General features: G+C 43.0%; 3 protein-coding genes across 4 annotated transcripts; 1 reads left to right on the forward strand and 2 right to left on the reverse strand.

Annotated features, from left to right (window-relative positions):
* The first annotated feature begins 173 nt into the window (after positions 1-173).
* Positions 174-5,856, forward strand: nek4 (NIMA-related kinase 4). The gene is made up of 16 exons (XM_037250961.1): positions 174-493; positions 1,380-1,646; positions 1,718-1,915; positions 1,984-2,091; positions 2,194-2,348; positions 2,481-2,625; positions 3,092-3,643; positions 3,712-3,762; positions 3,877-4,017; positions 4,097-4,231; positions 4,327-4,393; positions 4,464-4,564; positions 4,656-4,729; positions 4,822-5,039; positions 5,110-5,243; positions 5,400-5,856. Exons 1-16 carry the CDS (start codon positions 407-409, stop codon positions 5,496-5,498), a joined length of 2,532 nt encoding a protein of 843 aa, XP_037106856.1. The 5' UTR covers positions 174-406; the 3' UTR covers positions 5,499-5,856.
* On the reverse strand, positions 4,062-7,630 carry spcs1 (signal peptidase complex subunit 1). Of its 2 annotated transcripts, XM_037250968.1 has the most exons (5): positions 7,482-7,630; positions 7,103-7,162; positions 6,934-7,020; positions 6,710-6,850; positions 4,062-4,148 (listed from the first exon to the last, which is right to left on the reverse strand). In XM_037250968.1, the coding sequence occupies exons 1-4, from the start codon at positions 7,515-7,517 to the stop codon at positions 6,725-6,727; spliced, it is 309 nt and encodes a 102-aa protein (XP_037106863.1). In that variant the 5' UTR covers positions 7,518-7,630; the 3' UTR covers positions 4,062-4,148; positions 6,710-6,724. The 2 variants fall into 2 exon arrangements, with proteins under 2 accessions (XP_037106863.1, XP_037106861.1); XM_037250966.1 differs by lacking the exon at positions 4,062-4,148 and having other exon boundaries at positions 6,617-6,850.
* Positions 7,631-8,401: 771 nt separating this feature from the next.
* Positions 8,402-19,873, reverse strand: kdm5ba (lysine (K)-specific demethylase 5Ba). Its single transcript, XM_037251514.1, has 27 exons — positions 19,583-19,873; positions 16,956-17,033; positions 16,774-16,896; positions 16,507-16,677; positions 16,273-16,398; positions 16,067-16,175; positions 15,899-15,984; positions 15,669-15,827; positions 15,438-15,557; positions 15,078-15,236; positions 14,721-14,902; positions 14,440-14,602; positions 14,237-14,356; positions 13,915-14,109; positions 13,520-13,701; positions 13,196-13,320; positions 12,970-13,120; positions 12,707-12,827; positions 12,271-12,626; positions 11,582-11,720; positions 11,323-11,502; positions 11,020-11,178; positions 10,492-10,911; positions 10,348-10,420; positions 10,085-10,272; positions 9,548-9,823; positions 8,402-9,474 (listed from the first exon to the last, which is right to left on the reverse strand). Exons 1-27 carry the CDS (start codon positions 19,733-19,735, stop codon positions 9,337-9,339), a joined length of 4,452 nt encoding a protein of 1,483 aa, XP_037107409.1. The 5' UTR covers positions 19,736-19,873; the 3' UTR covers positions 8,402-9,336.
* Between the last annotated feature and the right edge of the window lie 50 nt (positions 19,874-19,923).

Genomic DNA, 19,923 nt, shown 5'->3' on the forward strand with positions numbered 1-19,923 from the left:
GAATCCAAAACATACTCGCCGTTTTATTCACAATATTCAGTACAAACCTCGCAGAAATGTGCTGCATAAATGACGCTTGCAAAGGCTGCCATCTACTGGCAAAGAAAGAAACCTCGCCAGCAGTTACTTTTTCAACCGATAGGTGGCAGTAGCTTCTACTTGGGGTGCTTTACGGACCTTCCCTCGATCGTCTGCTAGTTGCCTAGTGACTCCAATGATGGTTTCCTGCTTTTCAAAATCCAATCTCCCCACTACAACGACAGTGTCCAACTTTTATAGAACACATTTTATGATTTTTGCCGACCTTTTAGTTGCCTGATGGATTGCATAAACACGTATCCTTTTGGAGCGAGTGTTGAGTAACTTATGTGTCGTCCGGCCCGGTTATGAAGAACCTTGAAGAAAGATGGATAATTATATTTTTATCAGGGTGGTTGGGAAAGGGAGCTACGGGGAGGTGAACCTGGTGAAGCACAGAATAGACCGAAAACAGGTGAGATGCGTATTTATTTGGAAATGTAATGGCGAGAAGGGTTATTTAAGTGCCTTTGTGTATAGCTAGCGCAGTGTAGCAGCTAGCCTTGAAGTGTTAAGTTTGTTTACATGAAATTTGAGAAGGCTGTGGAGCGAACTGAGCCTTTTTATATTAACAGTATGAACTACAACAAAGCAAGCGTTGTGAGCACCAAAAGAAATACAAAACTGTTCCTGTAGTAGCTGTAAAAAAAAAAAGTATGCCCTCCAGGAATTTTTTTAAATTAATTTTTGCAGCAGTTCGGAGCATTTGATCAAAAGTCAAAGTCTGCTTTATTGTCAATTTCTTCACATGCCAAGACACAAAGAAATCGAAATTACGTTCCCACTATCCCACGGTGACAAGACATAGTACACAATATACATACAAGTAAACAACACAAAAAAAATAAAAACAAGAAGGCACAAACAATGAATAAATAAGAGTGATGAATAAATAATAAATAAACAAATAACATAATAAATAAGAGGAGCAAAAATGGACGAAGTGTGCACACAGCAGACAGTCAGAATATAGCGCAAAAGTACAGGACAAACTAACTAGTATTAAGCCTTCATTAACATGTTCACAATTTTCTAACTACATTTTGGTTTCAAAGCTTTAAATTATCATGCAGCCTTGAGATCACAAACATTGGTGAAATGTCTAAGTTATTGTCGACAATTACTCACAAATAATTTCATTTAGTATCAGATAAATAAAGTGGGACAGCATAATGTTTTGCTGATTAACTTTTCCAGTGTCTCCCAGCACACAACCATAGTTTCACTATATTTATGTGTCAATAAATGTTATAACGCATCAATGTGAACTATTGCACTTTTCCCCATTTCCTACCCCACAGTATGTCATAAAGAAGCTGAATTTAACCACCTCCTCAAAACGGGAACGTCGTGCTGCAGAGCAGGAGGCTCAGCTTCTGTCCCAGCTCAGACATCCCAACATCGTAACATACAGGGAATCCTGGGAAGGAACAGACCTCCAGCTTTACATAGTGATGGGCTTCTGTGAAGGAGGCGACCTCTACCACAGACTCAAACAGCAAAAGGGAGAGCTGCTCCCAGAGCGGCAGGTCGTGGAGTGGTTTGTCCAGATTGCCATGGCACTCCAGGTATGTTGCATATGAATCCAAATGATGAATGCAAGTAAGCCCAAATTCACTTGTTTTGCATTCACTTTCAGTACCTTCATGAAAGGAACATCCTTCATCGGGATCTTAAAACACAGAATATCTTTCTGACAAAAACCAACATAATCAAAGTTGGGGACCTTGGCATTGCCAGAGTATTGGAGAACCAGAATGATATGGCTAGCACACTTATCGGGACCCCTTACTACATGAGTCCAGAGCTCTTTTCTAATAAACCCTATAATCACAAGGTATCGCCTTCATCTCATCTTGCTGTTGTCTACTGAAAGGCTTGATCATTGTATTTTTTTTTTTTCAGTCAGATGTGTGGGCCCTGGGTTGCTGTGTGTATGAAATGTCGACACTAAAACACGCCTTCAATGCCAAGGATATGAACTCGTTGGTCTACCGCATTGTGGAAGGAAGGGTAGGAACTATGTGGATAAGAAGATGCCAAGCTCTGATTTCTAAGCGTCAACTGTAGCCATAAATCCACGGTGAGCGTTCAATTATTGGTTTCTTCTCTCAGCTACCGCAGATGCCAAGTAAATACGACCCCCAGCTAGGAGAGTTGATCAAGCGCATGTTGTGTAAAAGGCCAGACGACAGACCAGATGTCAAACTCATCCTTCGGCAACCTTACATCAAGCGACAAATTGCCATGTTCCTGGAGGCCACCAAGGAGTAAGTTAGAAAGACAAAACAGGGTTGCGCTTTATCTCCATTTGTTCATTCATACTTTTGCTTTGTCACTGTACTCAACTCTTGTTTTTAGAGAAATGTTGATAATAACCTCTTCTGGTTTTTGCGCCTCAGAAAAACGTCTAAGTCAAGAAAAAAGGTTGCTGGTGGCAGCAGTGACATCAGAAGCAACGATGTAGCTATTGCGGCGCAGCCTCAGACAAAACCTGAGCGACTTACTCCAAGTCCACAGCCGGAACCCATTCCCAGGTTGAAACAGGTCGGTGAATATATCAATGTAATATGCTGGAAAAATAAACAAACAAGCAAACAAACGTGCAAAATTATTTTGATTTGGAATCTTCAACTTTCATTGTGCCAAGATGTCATATACTGGAACACTTTGGAAAAGAACATTTTCCCTTCCAGCGTGAGGTCATAAAGGCATACTTATTCATATAAATTGGGTGTGCGCCATAACCTCATATGTCTTTGAACTGGACTAAAGAGTCATTATCATCATAGACAGTTTTTGGCGAATGTTAATGAGCACATGGACCTTAATTTAGTATCATGATTCAGTTAGCAAAGTAATATTATAAGACATAATATCAACCAAACCATAAGTATAAATATTTAGTCTGTACTGAGTTTTTAGAAATTTTTATAAATATTTTACAACTGAAAAAAAAAAGAAGATATTTTGGAATAATTATATATATATTTTGTGTGTATTCATTGTACAGAAAGACAAATCACAACTGCCTCCAAATCACAATGGTCCTATAGACTGCAACCCGCCCAGGCAATCTTCACCCGATGCTCTCAAAAGCAGCATTACATCCATGGCAACCATCAGCAAAATCCAAGTTGACATGTATCCACAGGAGGATGCAGATGCCTTACAGAGGCCATTAGAGACACCTCGATTAGCTGCGGCACACCACCAGCTTGAGAAGAAGGAGCCCTCTCCCCCTCCTCCACATGCTAAGCCCCCACTAAAGCCTCCGTCAGCAGCTGGCAAAAGGGGAGCGGATGAGGGAAAAGTATCGAATGGGTTTCGTCCATTTCAGGACACCTATTCTGTCTTTGATAAAAAGATGGCAGCTAATGATGAAAAGGAGGACACAATGGAGCTCCTTCGAGAAGCTAACATGCAGGATCCAAAACTTGAAGTGGAGCAAGGTAGTGAGCTTGAGAAGAGATCTACTCACAGAATCCCCTCAGAAAAAATGGAGATGAATATTGAGTGTAAAAGTGACTCAGTGAAACCTGTCAATGGAGCTGGAACGCAACAAGTAAGTTAACAATAGAGATCTCGCTTGCTTGTTTGTAGGGGAATCTTCATGTTTTGTTATCTTTTCAGGACAATTTGGAATCTACAGAAAAGCTCCTCCAACCATTCCCTCCAACAGTTGTAAGAAAGTTGTCCATATTCTTTCAGCTTTAATAAATCAAATAGGTCTCATGCTATCAACCTGAAGACAGATGTTCATGTACTTGAAAGTCTTAACTCATTGTTTCTGTTAAGGAACCTCCTGAACAAGACGTTCCGTTACAAATCAGCAAACAGAATGTAAGCAGTGCTCCGGTTAGCACAGCCAAAGAACCTGCTGTCTCACTTGAGTTGAGTGGGAGGGACACAAGACACACAGATGGGGATCAACAGAAGGTAACGATAGTCAAGAGTGCATGTGAAGAATGTTAGGTAAAAAATACTTTTCCAACCATATGCATCTTTTATCATTTAGGCAAAACCTCGCCGGCCCCTGCCTCCTCGTCCTATCGAAACATCGTTAGAACCTAGGAGGAGAAGCACACAGAGCAATAAATCAGAGAATGAAATATTGAAATCTTGTGGGGATGGATTATTTAATTTGCCAAAGGTAAAATGATTGTTTATTTAATATTGATTTTATTATTGTTTATTATTAAATGATATCGATGTATCCACACAATAAAACTAAATGTTCACTTTCAGGAGCGTCCTCTCTCTGCTCGAGAAAGAAGGAGACTGAGGCAATCCCAAGACCCTGCCTCCCAGTCAGGTAGAGTCCGACTTTGACAAAAGATGACACAGAATTCATCATGGTGAAACTATGATAATTCCTCCTCCAGGTGCTGTAAGGTCATCCTATGATGTTACCACTTCCAAGGCCCAACACTACAACATTCCAGTTTCCAATTCTGTTTCAGACTTTATTACTCAGTCCAATAAGGTATGACATACACTTGCGGTTTCTTCAACTTTGAGTTTTTTTTTTTTTATAGAAGTGGCAAATATCCCAATTTTGCTGTGACTTATTAAAGCTTCAAAAGGATGAAGATGAGTATGCCTCTTCCACAAGCTCCACAGAGCATGCAGAAGGAGATGGCAGGGAAAGGTGAGCCAGTACAGCAGAGAAGGACCTCAAAATATATATTTTTTTAAAGTGCCGTCCCATTTCAAGATCAACTCCACGTGTGTTCTGTGCAGGAGAGCCGAATCCAAAGACATGCAGGATTTAGTCCACATGATGACCCAAACCTTGAGGATGGATGGTGGAAACGACGTGAATGAGGTGGACAAACATGAATGTGGCGCTACGTTGATGCCAGAATTCCAACTTAACAGGAAGTACAGGGACACCCTTGTGCTCCACGGCAAGGCTCGACAGGAAGCGGAGAACTTGTCACTCAGTGAAATCCCAATAGGTCAGATGTTACCATCATACTGAAATCGTCACCGTTGTGGTGTGCGTAACAATAGTTTCTCTTCATAAAGGCTCCAAGTCAGGTCCAGCCAAGATCAGGAGGGCCATCGAGCTCTTGAGAACTAATGTTGTGAAGGGCCTGGGGGTCAAGCTCTTGGACAAAGTCCTGGAAACCATGGAGGAGGAGGACGACGATAAACGCGAAGTATGTTTTTAGGAATGTTGCAAATAACATCGGGCACATTGTGTCTATATAATTTTTTTCCTACTGTGCAAAGTTGAAAACTAATCCGATTGGTTAAGACAAAAGTGTCAAGAGAGGACAAGAGCATCACTCTTTTTCACTCCTTTCTCACTGCAGCTGTGCCTTCGTCAGCAGATGGGTGATGACAAGTATCACGCTTATGCTGTGATGGTGAGACAGCTGAAATTCTTCGAGGAGGTCGCCTTCGAGGTTTAGAAAAAGAACACTTAAAAAAAGAACAACTGACTAGAGCTTTCACCAATGAAGCAAGTGCCACTTCCTTTCTACAGTACATAGATTTTCATTTGTCACTTATTTTTACATTGACACCATGCAAAACAATGACATGTACATAACTAACATTATTTATATCATTAACTTCTAGTTTCGTATTTTTCATTATGTCTATGCAAAAATGTTAAACTACGTTGACATGTAACGTGCTGTAATCGAGTTCTTAGTTTGTTAAATTATTGCGTGAGCCAGATACCAGTAATAATTATTTTTGTCTTATTAGTCTTATAGACATGTTGTATCACAGATATTAACAATAAAATTATTTCTGATAAAGCCTTTCCAAAAATACTCTATGGCCTTTTCCTTCATGATTCTTGTGGCAATTCTATGTCATAAAGCAGCAACGTGCTTTACGACATAGAATTATGCGGGTCCGGCGGCTCGGTGGCGCACTGGGTAGCACGTCCGCCTCACAGTTAGGAGGGTGCGGGTTCGATTCCACCTCCGGCCCTCCCTGTGCGGAGTTTGCATGTTCTCCCCGGGCCCGCGTGGGTTTTCTCCGGGCACTCCGGTTTCCTCCCACATCCCAAAAACATGCTTGGTAGGCCGATTGGAGACTCCAAATTGTCCCTAGGTGTGAGTGCGAGTGCAAATGGTTGTTTGTCTCTGTGTGCCCTGCGATCGGCTGGCAACCGGTTCAGGGTGTCCCCCGCCTACTGCCCGTTGACGGCTGGGATAGGCTCCAGCACTCCCGCGACCCCCGTGGGGACTAAGCGGTTCAGAAAATGGATGGATGGAATTATGCGGGTCCCTGATTTCCATGAATGGTCAAAGTGCCTTTTTGACAGCCCTTGCTGCTTTGTTGTGGATCTTCTTGTATTAAGCATTTTTTATTGGTCAGATTTCAATTAGGCCACTGGAATGTCTATTTAAAAAGATTTTTTTTTTTTTTGCCTGTACCAAGTACAGGGTCACTATCCTGTAAAACAGCGAGTTGTTGCTGATGTAGCCAGCAACAGTATCAATAAATAAATACCATCATCAATTTAACACAAGTACGTATTACTGAGTGTTTCATTCAACAGAGACAACGAATGCACAAATTGTATTGGATCTGTATTTCAGACGAACACCTGGGGCTGTAAGATAAATCCAACAAATATTTCCAATGTAAAAAATGTGTCAGCTACCAAGATTATAAGTAGTTATTTATGCTTCTTTTTCTTTTGAGTCTCCTGAGGCTTTTGGCTGGGCTCCCCACTGCTCTCTGGTATAACAGGCTGCCAAGGTAGGGGATGCATTCTGTACATTGGCCATGGAGGTAGGGTCAACTTTAAAAAAACAAAAACAATCACCTATTAGCATTGCAAACTTTAAACATAACTGTAAAACAGAAAGTATCCAAAACACTTACAATGCATGAGATAGCAAATCCAGTCAGGACTATGAGTACAGTCCATCCAAATTGTTGAATGATAAGCCCATACACAAATCCAATTACCTAAAAGCGAGAAACCAATCAATTGAATAAGGTGAGAATGATGGGTTGATGTAGTTGTGTGTTGATATAGTTGCATAGTTACCGCAGAGACGAGGATTATCCCTTGGAAAATCTGTTCGGCCAGTTTCTGGCCTTTATAATCCTATAACAAATAAAAGCAAGCAACATCACAGTTCGACCCCATAACATGAAAGCAGGTGGTGAATCCTTCTTGTAATTGCTCGAGCGGTTAAGTTAAGATCGATTGTAAACATTATTAAACAATTTAATAAACAGGCCGGTCAACGACAGGTAGATTTTGTATTAAAACTACATCTGATGAGTTTGATCGATGTTATGATGAGAATAACGTTGGCTAGCAGCATAACAAGTAGCATCAAAAGTTTCGCAAATGCAAACAGAATAAGGAGCTCAGACTGGATCGTGCCGTGACACAATAGCATCGATGATATCAAATTTACCATATGTGTGGGAATTGAGTCAAATATTGACAGCATATTTCTTCTTCGATCCGAACAGCTAGCGCAATGTAATTTCTAGCAAGCAAAGATACGTCACATAAAGAAGGACCTAATGTTGGCTCGTGAGTGAACGATCCGTTCAAACGAACGGCTCCGTTCAGTGAACGAGCGTGAACGAATCACTTCCTACAGTGATTCGTTCTTTTTTCAGTTCATAGGATAGTTGTATTGTTTGATGTGTATGGGTTGTGTCCACTGGATATAAAAAAATAAAATAAAAAGCCGTATCAGTGTGTGTGTGTGTGTTTTGGGGGGGATTCATTGAACGATTCGTTTGAACGGATCTTTTGAGTGAATTGATTCTAACGATTCAGTTCACCTAAAAGAACTGGAATGCACAGCACTAGACGGACCCATCTCGGGGCCGTTTTTTATGACGTCACCTTAGACGCTTCCGTTTCTGCTTTCGCGATAAATGAGTATCTCGCGAGAAGAATCTCGTCTGGTGGAAAAGTGGGTTCGAATCCCAACATAATGTAAAATGTAACGTGTGTCTTCATTGTTCAAATAGTGATTATTGAGCATTCTAAATTCAGCCTAATAATAAACCGAAGACATAAAATAGCCAGTGGTTTTGTTTTAGTCTTGACGCTTTGTAAGGTTACCATTTTTTCACACCACCATAAAACACATTACAAATCATTTTATGTACATTTGTCATTGTATTGTTTGGTAAGTGTTCTTACCAACCCTGAATAATTGCGAGCAATAAACACATCGAAATGAGGAAGTGGCACATCTGCTACAGATGTGAATTTGTTGTGTCATTTGCAAGAGTGAATCTTTCAAGTACATGCTGTAATCGTTTATTTTTGTTTAACGAAGCCATTCAGTAGGATATGAGTGAAGGACAACTTTCATACATTTGGGAACAAACTTTTTTTTATTTTTAAATTGCAAACTGCAACATATGAATTATATTATTTAGCCATAGTAGCATAAAAGTCATACCCGTGGCGAATAAATCAAACAATCTGTGTTAAATCTAAATCCAGCATATGTTCAACCTTAATCTTACAGGGAAGAGCTGCACCCTAAAAGAAAATGTACATTCCTTGGATGTCGGGAAGTTCTTTCTGACTTTGTGAATATCAATTCTAACAGAACATTGACACCCCCCATCCCCCCCACAAAATACGGGATACTGACAAAAATCATGTCAGAAATTTGTGAATATCAGTTCTAACAGAACATTGACACCCGCCATCCCCCCCACAAAATACGGGATACTGACAAAAATCATGTCAGGAGAACTGTAAAGGGACAACAAACTGTATAATCCACCCCACATACCAATAGGAATCTGTGTGACCTTCCTCAACTTTCTTTTTACCTGAACTGTTTTGGAGCATCATCAGACTCAAGAGGTGAATTCTAAGCAGGGTTTCACTTTGACAAGGCATTCTATTGGGATTTCTTGAAAGTGAACTGGGATTCATGTATTCAGTTATTGCTTTGATGAAGAAGACTCTACAGGTAAAATTTCACATTGTTGACACGGGCTGGGGGAAGAAAAGAATAACTGCTGGATGTGATATTATTTGACTTTTGGATTAAAAGTCCCTGCACTGTTCTTTCTGGAACGTTTTGGAGCGAATAAGCTGATTGGCTGAAGCAGCAGCCAGGTGGCAAAAACAGTGCTGAGAGAACTGTTGTAACGTAGAAGACGAGTGATTAGCACCGTGTTCATTAAGGGCTAGCCACAAGATAAAGGGGAGCGGAGTTTAGGTGTGCACGTCAAGTGCTGCGTGCTGCAAATCAACTGCTGATCCTTCAAAAAGTCACTTTTTGGTCTTCAGTCCCCTCGGTCAAAGTCTGGCTGTGTGCAGCTTATGCAAATATAGTCTTCCGTCTCGGCACGCTCGGCAGACAGTCCCACGCAGACCTGGTGGAACCACTGATTGCAGCTGCCATCGCATTGGACCCAGTTTAACTGGAAAGACAACAAAACAGGATCATGATAGTAAAAACAAGTTCAGTGCTGGCTGTGCGGTAATCAAACACACCTCATCTCCCTCCGGCTCTCTGCACCACGGCGCGGCGCACAACGAATAATCCTCATCCGAATCGGACGCGGAAGCGGATGCAGCAGGTTCTGACGCTCTGTGTGTGGGGGAGCAACTACTCCTTCTTTCTTCGCTCCGGTCACGTCTCCTCTTAGACTTCTTTTTGCAACACCTCTTGGCCTTCCCGGAGTGCTGAGAATCAGAGCTTTCCTTGCGTCGCTTGGTCCTTTTGCTCTGAATGCTCAGCGCCTCTTTACTGTGATTTGAGCCTCCACTCTGTCGAAACACATGTCAGATAAATTGGATTCATGAGTTCTTTCTTGTATTGGGTTAACGTTATAATACATAATTCGCTGCAGTATAGCACCAACTACTTTGCCGTAAGTATCGGACGATTGTATCGACAGCCTCCACAATATCGATACTGTGAAATAAGACTAGTACTTGCCCTATTTGTGTCTATTGTTGATGGAAATCTGCTCATGATGGCCTTGCAAAGTAGCAAGGGTCCACTGTGGTCCAAAAATCACTCAATACCTTTTTATGGTGTTTTGTACTCTCTCTCCGCAGCTCATCATCTTCTGTCCTTTTGTTACAAGGAGATCTCTGAGTGGGCAGAGGAGCCAGAGTGTACAGCAGGTATGTATAAAGTTGCTCAGTCTCTGGAAGGGTGACCTGCAGGAGGAACCCCTCCACCATCAGCTCCTCCAGGTCAGAGCCAAGTCCTGGGAAAGGCATTCACAATTGGCACCAGACAAAAAAAAAAAAGACAAAATAATACACCCACAGTTTAAACTAACCCTGTAGTGGAACGCACTGGTGTTCTGTATAAAAAAAGGCATTCTTTTGCAATATTCTTGATCTGTTCTTCCCCTGAAACGTAAACACACAGAATATAGCAAACGACTCCACATGCCCTGATGCAAATCTGACTGACCACTGACCATTTTTGACACTTCCTCCAGCAGTCCATCTGTACAGGCCTGCTGAACTCTGTGCTGCCATTGCACCGTCCGCTCGATGAGGAAGCGCAGCGCGTCTCCTTCGGGCAATCGGACCCGAATCCTCTGCAGTGACGCCAACAGAGGCAAGACTTTGTCCAGGGGCGGCTTCCTTGAACGCTGGCAAAAGGGGCAAAGCCAGACTTGGCCGTATTTGAGGTCGGCGCTTGCTACGACGCACCCACTGTGGAAAAGCTCGCGACAGAGTTCGCATTGCACCATGGCCCCCGAGGGCGCCTTATGGCAAACACAAACGCTAAGTGCACAACAGTTCTCAGCAGGAAGAAGCTTGGACTCGTTTGAAGCCCTCAACACCAACAAGGTTTCCATCTCCTTGTCACGGACATCATCGAGGGTGGCCATCTGTAACCAGAGAAGATTTTGTTGTTCATAATGTGTGAGAAGATTTCTTCCCAAGCAAGCGTAATTAAAATGCCAGTCAAATGACTTGACATCAGAAGTGACACTCACAGCAGAGGCGGAGCTCTTGCTTTCCGAAAGAGCCTGTTCCACATCATAGAGTGAGTCCAGCTTTACGCCGGGTCTCTTATTGATCTGTGTTCCCTCTTTTGTTTTCTTAGATTTTGACCTAGGAAGCCCAGCTCCTACATCACACCTTGGGCACAGAACCTGCAAATACAAATGCAAGGGGAAAAAAATGGAGATACCATTTTGGTAAATGGTCAAAATATATCTTCAATAATAATATTTAGCGTGGCACAGCCAGTGGAAAAACGACCGTAAACCCAAAGACTATTAAAATGCTTGACATACCTCCAAAAGCGAAAAGGGTGAGTTTTTGAGCAGGAATGTTTTCGCTGCGCTTTCCTTCCATGTCTGCACGTCACTAATTAGAGCTTCCAATCGACTGAGAGGGTCGAGTCTCACTGGAATGCCTTCTGCTCTGAGAACCAGCTCAGAGAGGCTTTCGAGCAGGGGTATACGTCCCCCGAGCTGAAGGCGTGCAATGGCAACGTTTAGACGGCCAGCCGGGTTACTCTCGGTCAAACATTTCAATAAGTGTCCACTTTACCTGCAGGGCTTCAGCTTCATGAAGCCATTTCTTGGCTTTGACCACTGCATCCTTCAGCTGCAGGCAGTTTGGCAGATAGGCGGGGACATTTTCCATTTCTTGTAAAGCGGCATCAAGGGTTTCGATACTGTGATGGGGACTGCGAGAAGACATACATGATCGATTCATTCATTCATATCAAGTCATTTCAATATTTTCCCCTCTATTACTGTGCCAGCCTTATCAATTTAACGAGATTATTTCCTCGATTTATTTTGTGCAGAATAGTAAGGGAGTGGTTAGCCAGGAGGTATTTAAAGATGACTGGAATGAACGTCGGGCTTCCAAGTCACAACTTGATATCTTGGCAAGAGAAAAGCGGGGAGAGAAAATGAATAATCTTATGAGGTCCAGAAGGGGAAAACTCTGGTAAAAATGAACTTGAAAATGTTTCTCTATTAGGAAAGCAATGACTAACGATACAAAGACTCATGTGAAACCTAAAGGGATATTTTGTTGCATGTGAAAGTTATCGAACAGACATTCACAAATGAAATAGCTCAAGTGCCTCTAAACTTTAGACTACAATGTGTTTTAATATGTGAAATATTTCATGAGTAGCGTAACGATACCACCCATTGCAAGGGTATTGAATGGCTGTGAACCTGATATGTTTTTGCTTGGAAACACAAGCACGCCTCTGTCCTCACCTGGCTTTCATGAGGCCGAGCATCCGCTCCTCCAACTGCTCAGACACCGTCAGGAGCTCCTGCAGACGTGCCATGGCTCTTTCCACAGAGCTGTGCGGCGCTAACCCGACCCCTTGGTCGATCAGCCTCCTCATGGTGTCCAGGCAGAGGTTGTCCGGCCTGCTGTTGGCTTGCTTCACTGTCTCCAGCCAGCGGGCCTGCTCCAGCCTCTCCCTGAGCAGAGGCAACTGGGGGAGCTCTACATCAAGGCCCAGGCTCAGATCCAGCAGCTCCTGAAGCTCGACTGAGTTAGGAGACTCATCAGAGAGAAGCCTTTCGCTGCGCTGTTGGAATTCATCAACCCTTTTCAGCAGGTCCTGAAAGGCACATGCAATTGTGATTAGGGTTCAAATACTAAAAACACAGTCGGGGCTCTACATTTAAAATTGTTAACAACCTTCAGTAAAGGTGCCTGTCTGATGTTGCATGGCAGCTTGTCCAACTGTTGTACAAACGATCGAAGCTCATCCACACTCAACTCGTTCTGGCTTTGAGACTTCCCCCCACAAGAACGATACCTGCAACATTAGAAGGAAAGAGTCACAACGACTGAAGCTTTGGATGCAGGGAATGAAGAGCATGAAACTTTGATGTAGGAAGTAATGACTGGTCATGTCCTTTCAGACTTAAAAGAAAATCACACTGGTACACAGTGGCTACCTCGTCTGCCTCTTCCCATTGAGAAGTTGTTGGGCCACCACAGCGACTTTATCAGCTTCGACAGCAACAACGCGCAGCTGGTCCAAGAGGGCGGTTTGTGGGAACCCTTTTGTCTCAGCCTGCTCCACCAGGCTGTGAAGCTCTTCCAGACCTAAACAGACAAAGACTATTCTTTTAGCACACAAAAAATAATTCTGGGTAATCATCGGTTTTAAATCAATTTCACCTTTCTTGTGGCTTTCTCTCTTCTCCAGAATGCCCTGCACAGCACACAGCCACTCCTTGTAGGACTCTGCACGCCGCTTCACAGCTGCCATCATGGGGTATAACTCATCCAGTGTAAATTTGTAACTAGGGGGGGGGGGGGGGGGGGGGGGGGAGAAGAAGACATGAGATGAAAAAGGCAGGCTTCAAAAGTACAATTTCCATTAATAACCTCAGTGCAAGCTTAACATCTTGGTCTTTCAACACTAAGCGCAGCTTTAAATATAAAACATTTGAACATGTTTGCCTATTTTTTTTCAATAATTGATCTTTTTGTAACACTCACTGGAGTATTCGGTCGCTCAGTGGACAGGAGCACAAGTCCTGGGCGTGGTACAGGCAGACCACCTTGCCGGGACTGCAGACACAAGTGATGCCAGACAGGTAGCAGGTGGTCCAACACTTGCAGCACTGACGCTCCTCATCAGGGAGGAGCTCATAATCGACTTGCCGGGTTTGCACCACACCCTGGGGATACACATTCAGTCATTAATGCTTTAAGACAAAAACAGAACAGCTGCGAGGGGAGGGGGGGTGGCCCGTTGGGTGTTTGATAAATACAATGTGTTAAACCCTTATTTCCTTGAGACAGAAACAAAGTTATAGACTTTGGTATGACCAGATACTCTAACAGTTGACGAGGCAATTAAAAACTGTGGATGAAAGTGTCAACCTCCTCACCATCTTGTTGGTCTTCTCTCTAAGCTCCTCTTCTTCTTGGATCATGGCGGCCATCTCCTTGTGCACGGCGGACGCCAGTTCCACATCCACCGTTTCTGCTTTGAAGGCCATGTTGCAGACCATTTCGTCGTGGGAAAAGACGCAATACCGGTTCAACTGGCGGTAGTGTTTCACACAGCCTCGCCCAACAGGCATCTAACAAGGAATTGACAAATAAAAACTCTTGTTAGCTTTACATCGCAGACTCCTCTGTACATCTTGACAGAACAAACACAGAGTTTGGATTAAAATGCAATATTTGACCTTCGAGTCAGTGCCTTACCCAGTCCATGGTGCAGAAGTTAACCGCTTCAGCAAAGTTGAAACCTTGGTTGAATCCGCTGTGGTACGCTCTGGGGAACGTGATGACAAACTCCCCCGCACATTGGTTTGTGCGATAGATCTACAAGTAGAAAGCCAATCAAATTTTCATGTGTACTCTTCTTGGGATTGTATTTATTTAGGTGCTCATTGAGTGTGCCTTACCGGGACGCCGTTGTTCATCAGCGTGTTAGGATTCATGATGGTGACGAGTTGATGGAGGAGGTCTGGCTGTGACTCAAACAGCTCAGGAGCGAGTTTTTTCATGACCCCCTCCAAATGCTCTGCGGCATAACCCGGCGCCCCATACCAGGTCTTCGGCTCACCCCTGCACAGAAATAAAAATAAAACGCATAATCATGAAAAAAAAGCTGAAAAAAAAAAAAAAAAAGACGAATGTATAAAAATGAATCTCTTCAACTTCACACAGTACTAAGAAAGCGTACCAGTGCAAGTAGTTGATCGAGTAGCTCCAGTGGTCCTCAATATGCCAGCAGAAGGAGGAGAAGCACATGCCCACATAGAGCCAAGGTAACTTCATCCCGCAGATGTCGGCTGTAATGTGAGTCAGCACCGAGGCATCCAGCACTGGCATGTTGTTAAGATTCCAGCCACTTGTTAGGTAATGCTGTAAAACACAGAAAACAAGTCTCCAAACCATGGCCAAGCCCACCGTCATCAGTGTATGGTGGTCATTTGTATGTTTTACACAGCTTGTTCAGGAAAAATAAAAATCAAGTTTTTGAAGTATGATTAAGATCAAAACTAAAAATCATCGTCGTCATAGTAACTACAGCTGGTACCTCATCCTCAGGAGACACTTCAAAATGGCTGTTCTTCAGGGGGAAACCACTCCCAAACTCCTTGGAGGCAATGTCTGCTCCATATTCTACAGTCACATCCTCTTCGACGGTGCTGACGAGACGCCAAAACTCCTTCTCCACCAGCTCAGTCGGAACCATCTACAAAATGTCAAGAGATCAAGATTTTGTCTAGTAATGACATTAGGAGATAAAAAAAAATGTGCTCAACATAGTAAACTGAAACATTAAATTAGATTTATGGTTGCATGCCCTTCCCCCCGTTTCAGTTACAATAGTCCCTGTAACTTTCATGTACTTGTGTAAACAGACAAGACCGTGCCAGCGAGGATCTCCACTCACGTGAACGGGCATGTTGAAATAATCCGACTTAAAAGAATCAGCCATGTCTCCAAAGGTTTGCAGGGTGTAGCTCCTGCTGGCCTGCTCAAAGCCAAAAGCGACCTGAGGTTTGCCGCATTCCTGCAAAACAAAGACAAAACGCATTTGGAATTGGATAGTGTTGTTTCCAAAGGCGAGCCGGGTATTGCGTCAGGATATGACTCCCCCAAAGGTCGAGAGGAGGCCCCTCACCTGCGCTAGGCACTTGGGGCATCGCCAGTCTCCCTTGGGAACTTCAGGAAGTGGGGGGATGAGACAGAAGATGTGGTAGCTGTCATCGCAGCCATCACACAACAGCAGGCGGTCCTCCTCATTTCCATTGTGACACACCAGGCACATGTATTGCTCCACCTGAAAACATTTGCGTTAGAACAATTTAAAAACAAATCCAAGTAATTGTCGGTGCACTGCAATATCCTTACTTTACTGGCTGTGCCATTTGCCCCATTTTCTTCACAACCTTCTGTGACGTTACATTCTATGGTCTCCTCTTTAATCGACATGCTCACTGAAACACACGGATGAATTAGTCATTTTGATTTGAAACTTCATTTACTTCTCTTCGTGACCTTCATGGTCCTTGTCCTTACCTGGCTCTGGCTCCGGCTCCATCTCGGCAACATATGTTCCCATTCTCCTTCTGAGATTAGGACGATTCTTGCGAGCCTCCTCAGCTTCGCTTTTAAAGTAGCCTCTCTGCAGAGTTTTGCAATGTGAGGAAAAAGAAAGACGTGACACAAAGAGGATGAGGGAAGGCTAAAACCCACGAAGAATTAGACAGGCAGAGCACACTCACTTCAGCTCTCATCCGTTTTGCACGGCGAGCAATGCTGCAGATCTCCTGAGGCTGCACGGACTGGCGCTGTGGGAGGTCATGTGGCGTGTACACCTTGTCCTTCGTGTCGTTGGTCAAGGTGGCTCTCTGCAAAGACAGAAGTTGAAGGACAGAAGGCAATGAATATAAACGGTGACTCCCCCCCAAAAAACACGGTCACAACAAAAAAAAAAATAATAATTTGGTGGGACGTACAGGCTGATTGTCGCCGGTCTGGAATAAGTTATATGGGTAGAGGATCCGCTCATAGTGCGCCCGCAGGTGGGAGCCCACCGCCTTGCCTGGAGCAAAACCCATCTTGACGGAGATTTTAGTCCAGCGCCGCTCTCTGCAGACGGCATCGAAACCTCCCTCGTCATTCACCAGCTGGGCGGCAAAGTACCAAATGTAATTTAATTTTTACAAGGTTGGAGGGAAATTTTCACATTCATGTGTGTGTTTCAATGCGGAATTTGAAGACACCTTGTTGAGCTGGTAGAGATCTAAAATCTTTCTTTCCAAGTGAGGGATTTTCAGCGTGCATCCTTGAAGCTCCCAAAACTTTGCTATTTGATCCAGAAAGTTCAGCTTCACTCTCGTCTGAGCCTGAAAACATCAAACTCGAGTTAGTGTGCACACTAGCATACACAGTTCCATGAACATACCTCCAACTCGTTGAGCCTTTGAATTCGGGGTGTGAATTTCAATCTTTCAACGTCACAGGCAAATGGTGGCTGCCATTCCTGGAATGAAAAAAATAAAAATAAAACGACATGAAAATTTTAACACTTTTTGCATGCTCCATTTGAATATTTTCAGAACGCTTATTTTGCTTGAACAATTAAATGGGGCAATTTTATCAGTTTGATTATTGACCAGCATACATGCTGATGTCATCTGCAAAGCTAACATTCCCTAACGAGGTTATCTAAACACATTTTACTACGTGAAAAGACCGTGACTATTCTCTCTGCAACATATCTTACACGAGACCACACAACTTCCTGCCAAATGTCACATACATATCTGTTGCTGGTAATGGGGTTTAGACACAGGAAGATAACTCAGTTTCACAGGACAATGCTACATGTTAATTTGTCCCCGTACTTATTTTGCCCTAGTTGTTAACTCGTGCAAAGAAATAGCTTTGTATTATGGCAAACGTCCATCTCTGTTCTAACCCGGCTAGACAAAATGCTCCTTTACTAATGACCTAAATGAACTTAGAGGGTCCCCAGTTAGCTAGCATTAATGGCAGCATGCTTTGGTCAGATGACAGCGGGGGGAAAAATAGTCACATGACACGTAGTTGGAGGTGGATTGCTGAATAATTTGATCAAAGTACAGTTATTTTATTTATATGTTTTAAGTAATTTAGAATAATCACCATATCAAGTTTGGCAGCACTGGGATTTTATATAACTATAGCCAGTCTGGATTGGAAGCACAAACTGGGAGTTTGAAGGGGCGTATCACTGATCTGCCATTTTGAAGGCAACGCAGGTTGCAGTCATGGTCTATTTGTTTTCTGCCAAGGCTCTGTTCAAGGTAGAACATATTTTTGGCAGATCATCAACCATTCGTCAACGACGGGTGTGGTGTGGGTGCTGACATTCCCAATCAAACGATAGTTACCGCTACAAAAAAGCATGATTGTTTTCCTCGATCTATCTGTGTGGCCCAATGGTGGGGGAGTACTATCTTTGGAGGATAGGGATTTCGCTTTTGACACTTTTTCACATGATAAAACTAATGCAATATTGTTTAACACATCATTGTTTTATACATGCAGTATAACTGATGAATTCTTAAAAACTGATCAGCCCCAATAGAAAATTTTAAGTTCTTGAAAGCAAAGAAAGCTTCCACACGGGTTGTCCAAATTGCTGACTAAAAGCTATACAAGTGGTGACTATGAATTTTTTTTAAATGAATTTTACACATAATTTCTCTGGGAAACTGAAATGCATCACAACAACAACAACAACCAATTCGTTGTTGCATATCTTTTTAAGAATTTCATCGAGGCTACGTCCAAGTAGGCCTCAAGGGTCTGACAGTCTCCTATATTATGCAAACACAAAGTGAGGATGTTGAACGGCTAATAAATGAACATTTGGCAATCCTTTGAAAGCATCAATGTGACCAAAGACTATCCAACACCATCTTTGCCCAACTGACTAACTGAACAAGATATTTGTTGGCGACACCAGCCATTTCCTGATATAACCTCATAAAGAGCTCCCCAATTTGACTGTGATACACTTGCATTTATGTCCTCTAAATAAATCCAACTACGTTCGCATCCTGGACATCGCTATTAATTTATTCGATAAAGGCAAGCCCGTGCATATTTGTCAATACATTTCAATCCGATTTGGGCCTTTATTTCATTAGTAGGCTAATGAGGCGTGGACACACCCTTGACAAAGCTGTGGCTTTAGCCAAACACAATGCATGACGAATAATGTTAGCTAAATTACTTGAAAGATCAAGTCGTGCTGTGTTCAAACGTTTGGCCAATATTCAAGTGAAAGCAAGTGCAAGTCAAGCCACAATTACCACTCAGTTAGAACAAAGTAAGCAAGCTCCTGGACAAAAACAAACACCACACGCACTTCTAAAAACAATCGTCGAGTATTTAATGTATCGCGCAGTATGTATTAATGGGGGGAAAGATGTGTTAAAAAAAAGAAGAAGAAAAGAAAAAAGAGGAACATTGCGGCCATTGTGATAAAGCGTCCTTTCTCTCCATAAACTGCTGGTTCCCGAGCACGTAGCGATGCCAGGACCGTAGCTGTACACCGGACAGGCGATTATTTTAAACTAAGACAACACAGGCCAATTCCATCGAATTGCAATGATCAAATATATTTTTGAAACAGTATCTGACAAGAAACAGTACTGTAAATGCAAGATTCCAGTCCACTGAGATCACTTTGCCATAATGTAAACTCAGTTATCTCTACATGTATAAAAGCCCTTTAATTCGATTTGGGGAAACTCAAACAACATTGTGATCGAATGTTGGACAATTTGCGGCGTCGAAATTAAATGTACGTTTCGGTGTTTTAGTGCTGAAAAGGCTTGTGATCGGTTGGGTTTGAAGGTTAGCAAACAGAACACACAGCTAGCTGACAATTCAACTCTCGAGCCCCCACTCCGCCATGTTGAAAGCTGTCTAAAAAACACAACTTTGACTGCGACTTGACGCTCTTCCCTGGCCAAGCGCTCACGCCAAGATCGCCAACACAATTGTTGAAAAACGTGCCAAACATTAAGGGAGGCTTACCGGTGGCGGTCGGACTTTACAAATGCCAGTTTTCTCTGCAATGGGTCGTATTTTGTTGATGTACGCAAGAGGGTCAGCAAATTCCTCCCAGCTGGGCTCAAAAACAGGACACTCCGGGGGAGGAATGAACTCATTCAGCTGTGGTTGACTCATTCTTGCATCTTTGTTGTGATGCTCGTTCAGTGATACTCGATGGGTTGCCGACGCTCAATTTGTTGTTTTTGTAATCCAGATTTCAATCCGTATCCATTCTCCACTCATTCAACTCAAAGGCGAATTATCTAGTTGTAAGCGATAGGGCGAAAGAGCTGTGTGCTTCCGCCTCTAAAAGTAGACACCCA

Source organism: Syngnathus acus, chromosome 5 (assembly GCF_901709675.1).
Source record: "Syngnathus acus chromosome 5, fSynAcu1.2, whole genome shotgun sequence".
Lineage (NCBI taxonomy): Eukaryota > Metazoa > Chordata > Actinopteri > Syngnathiformes > Syngnathidae > Syngnathus > Syngnathus acus.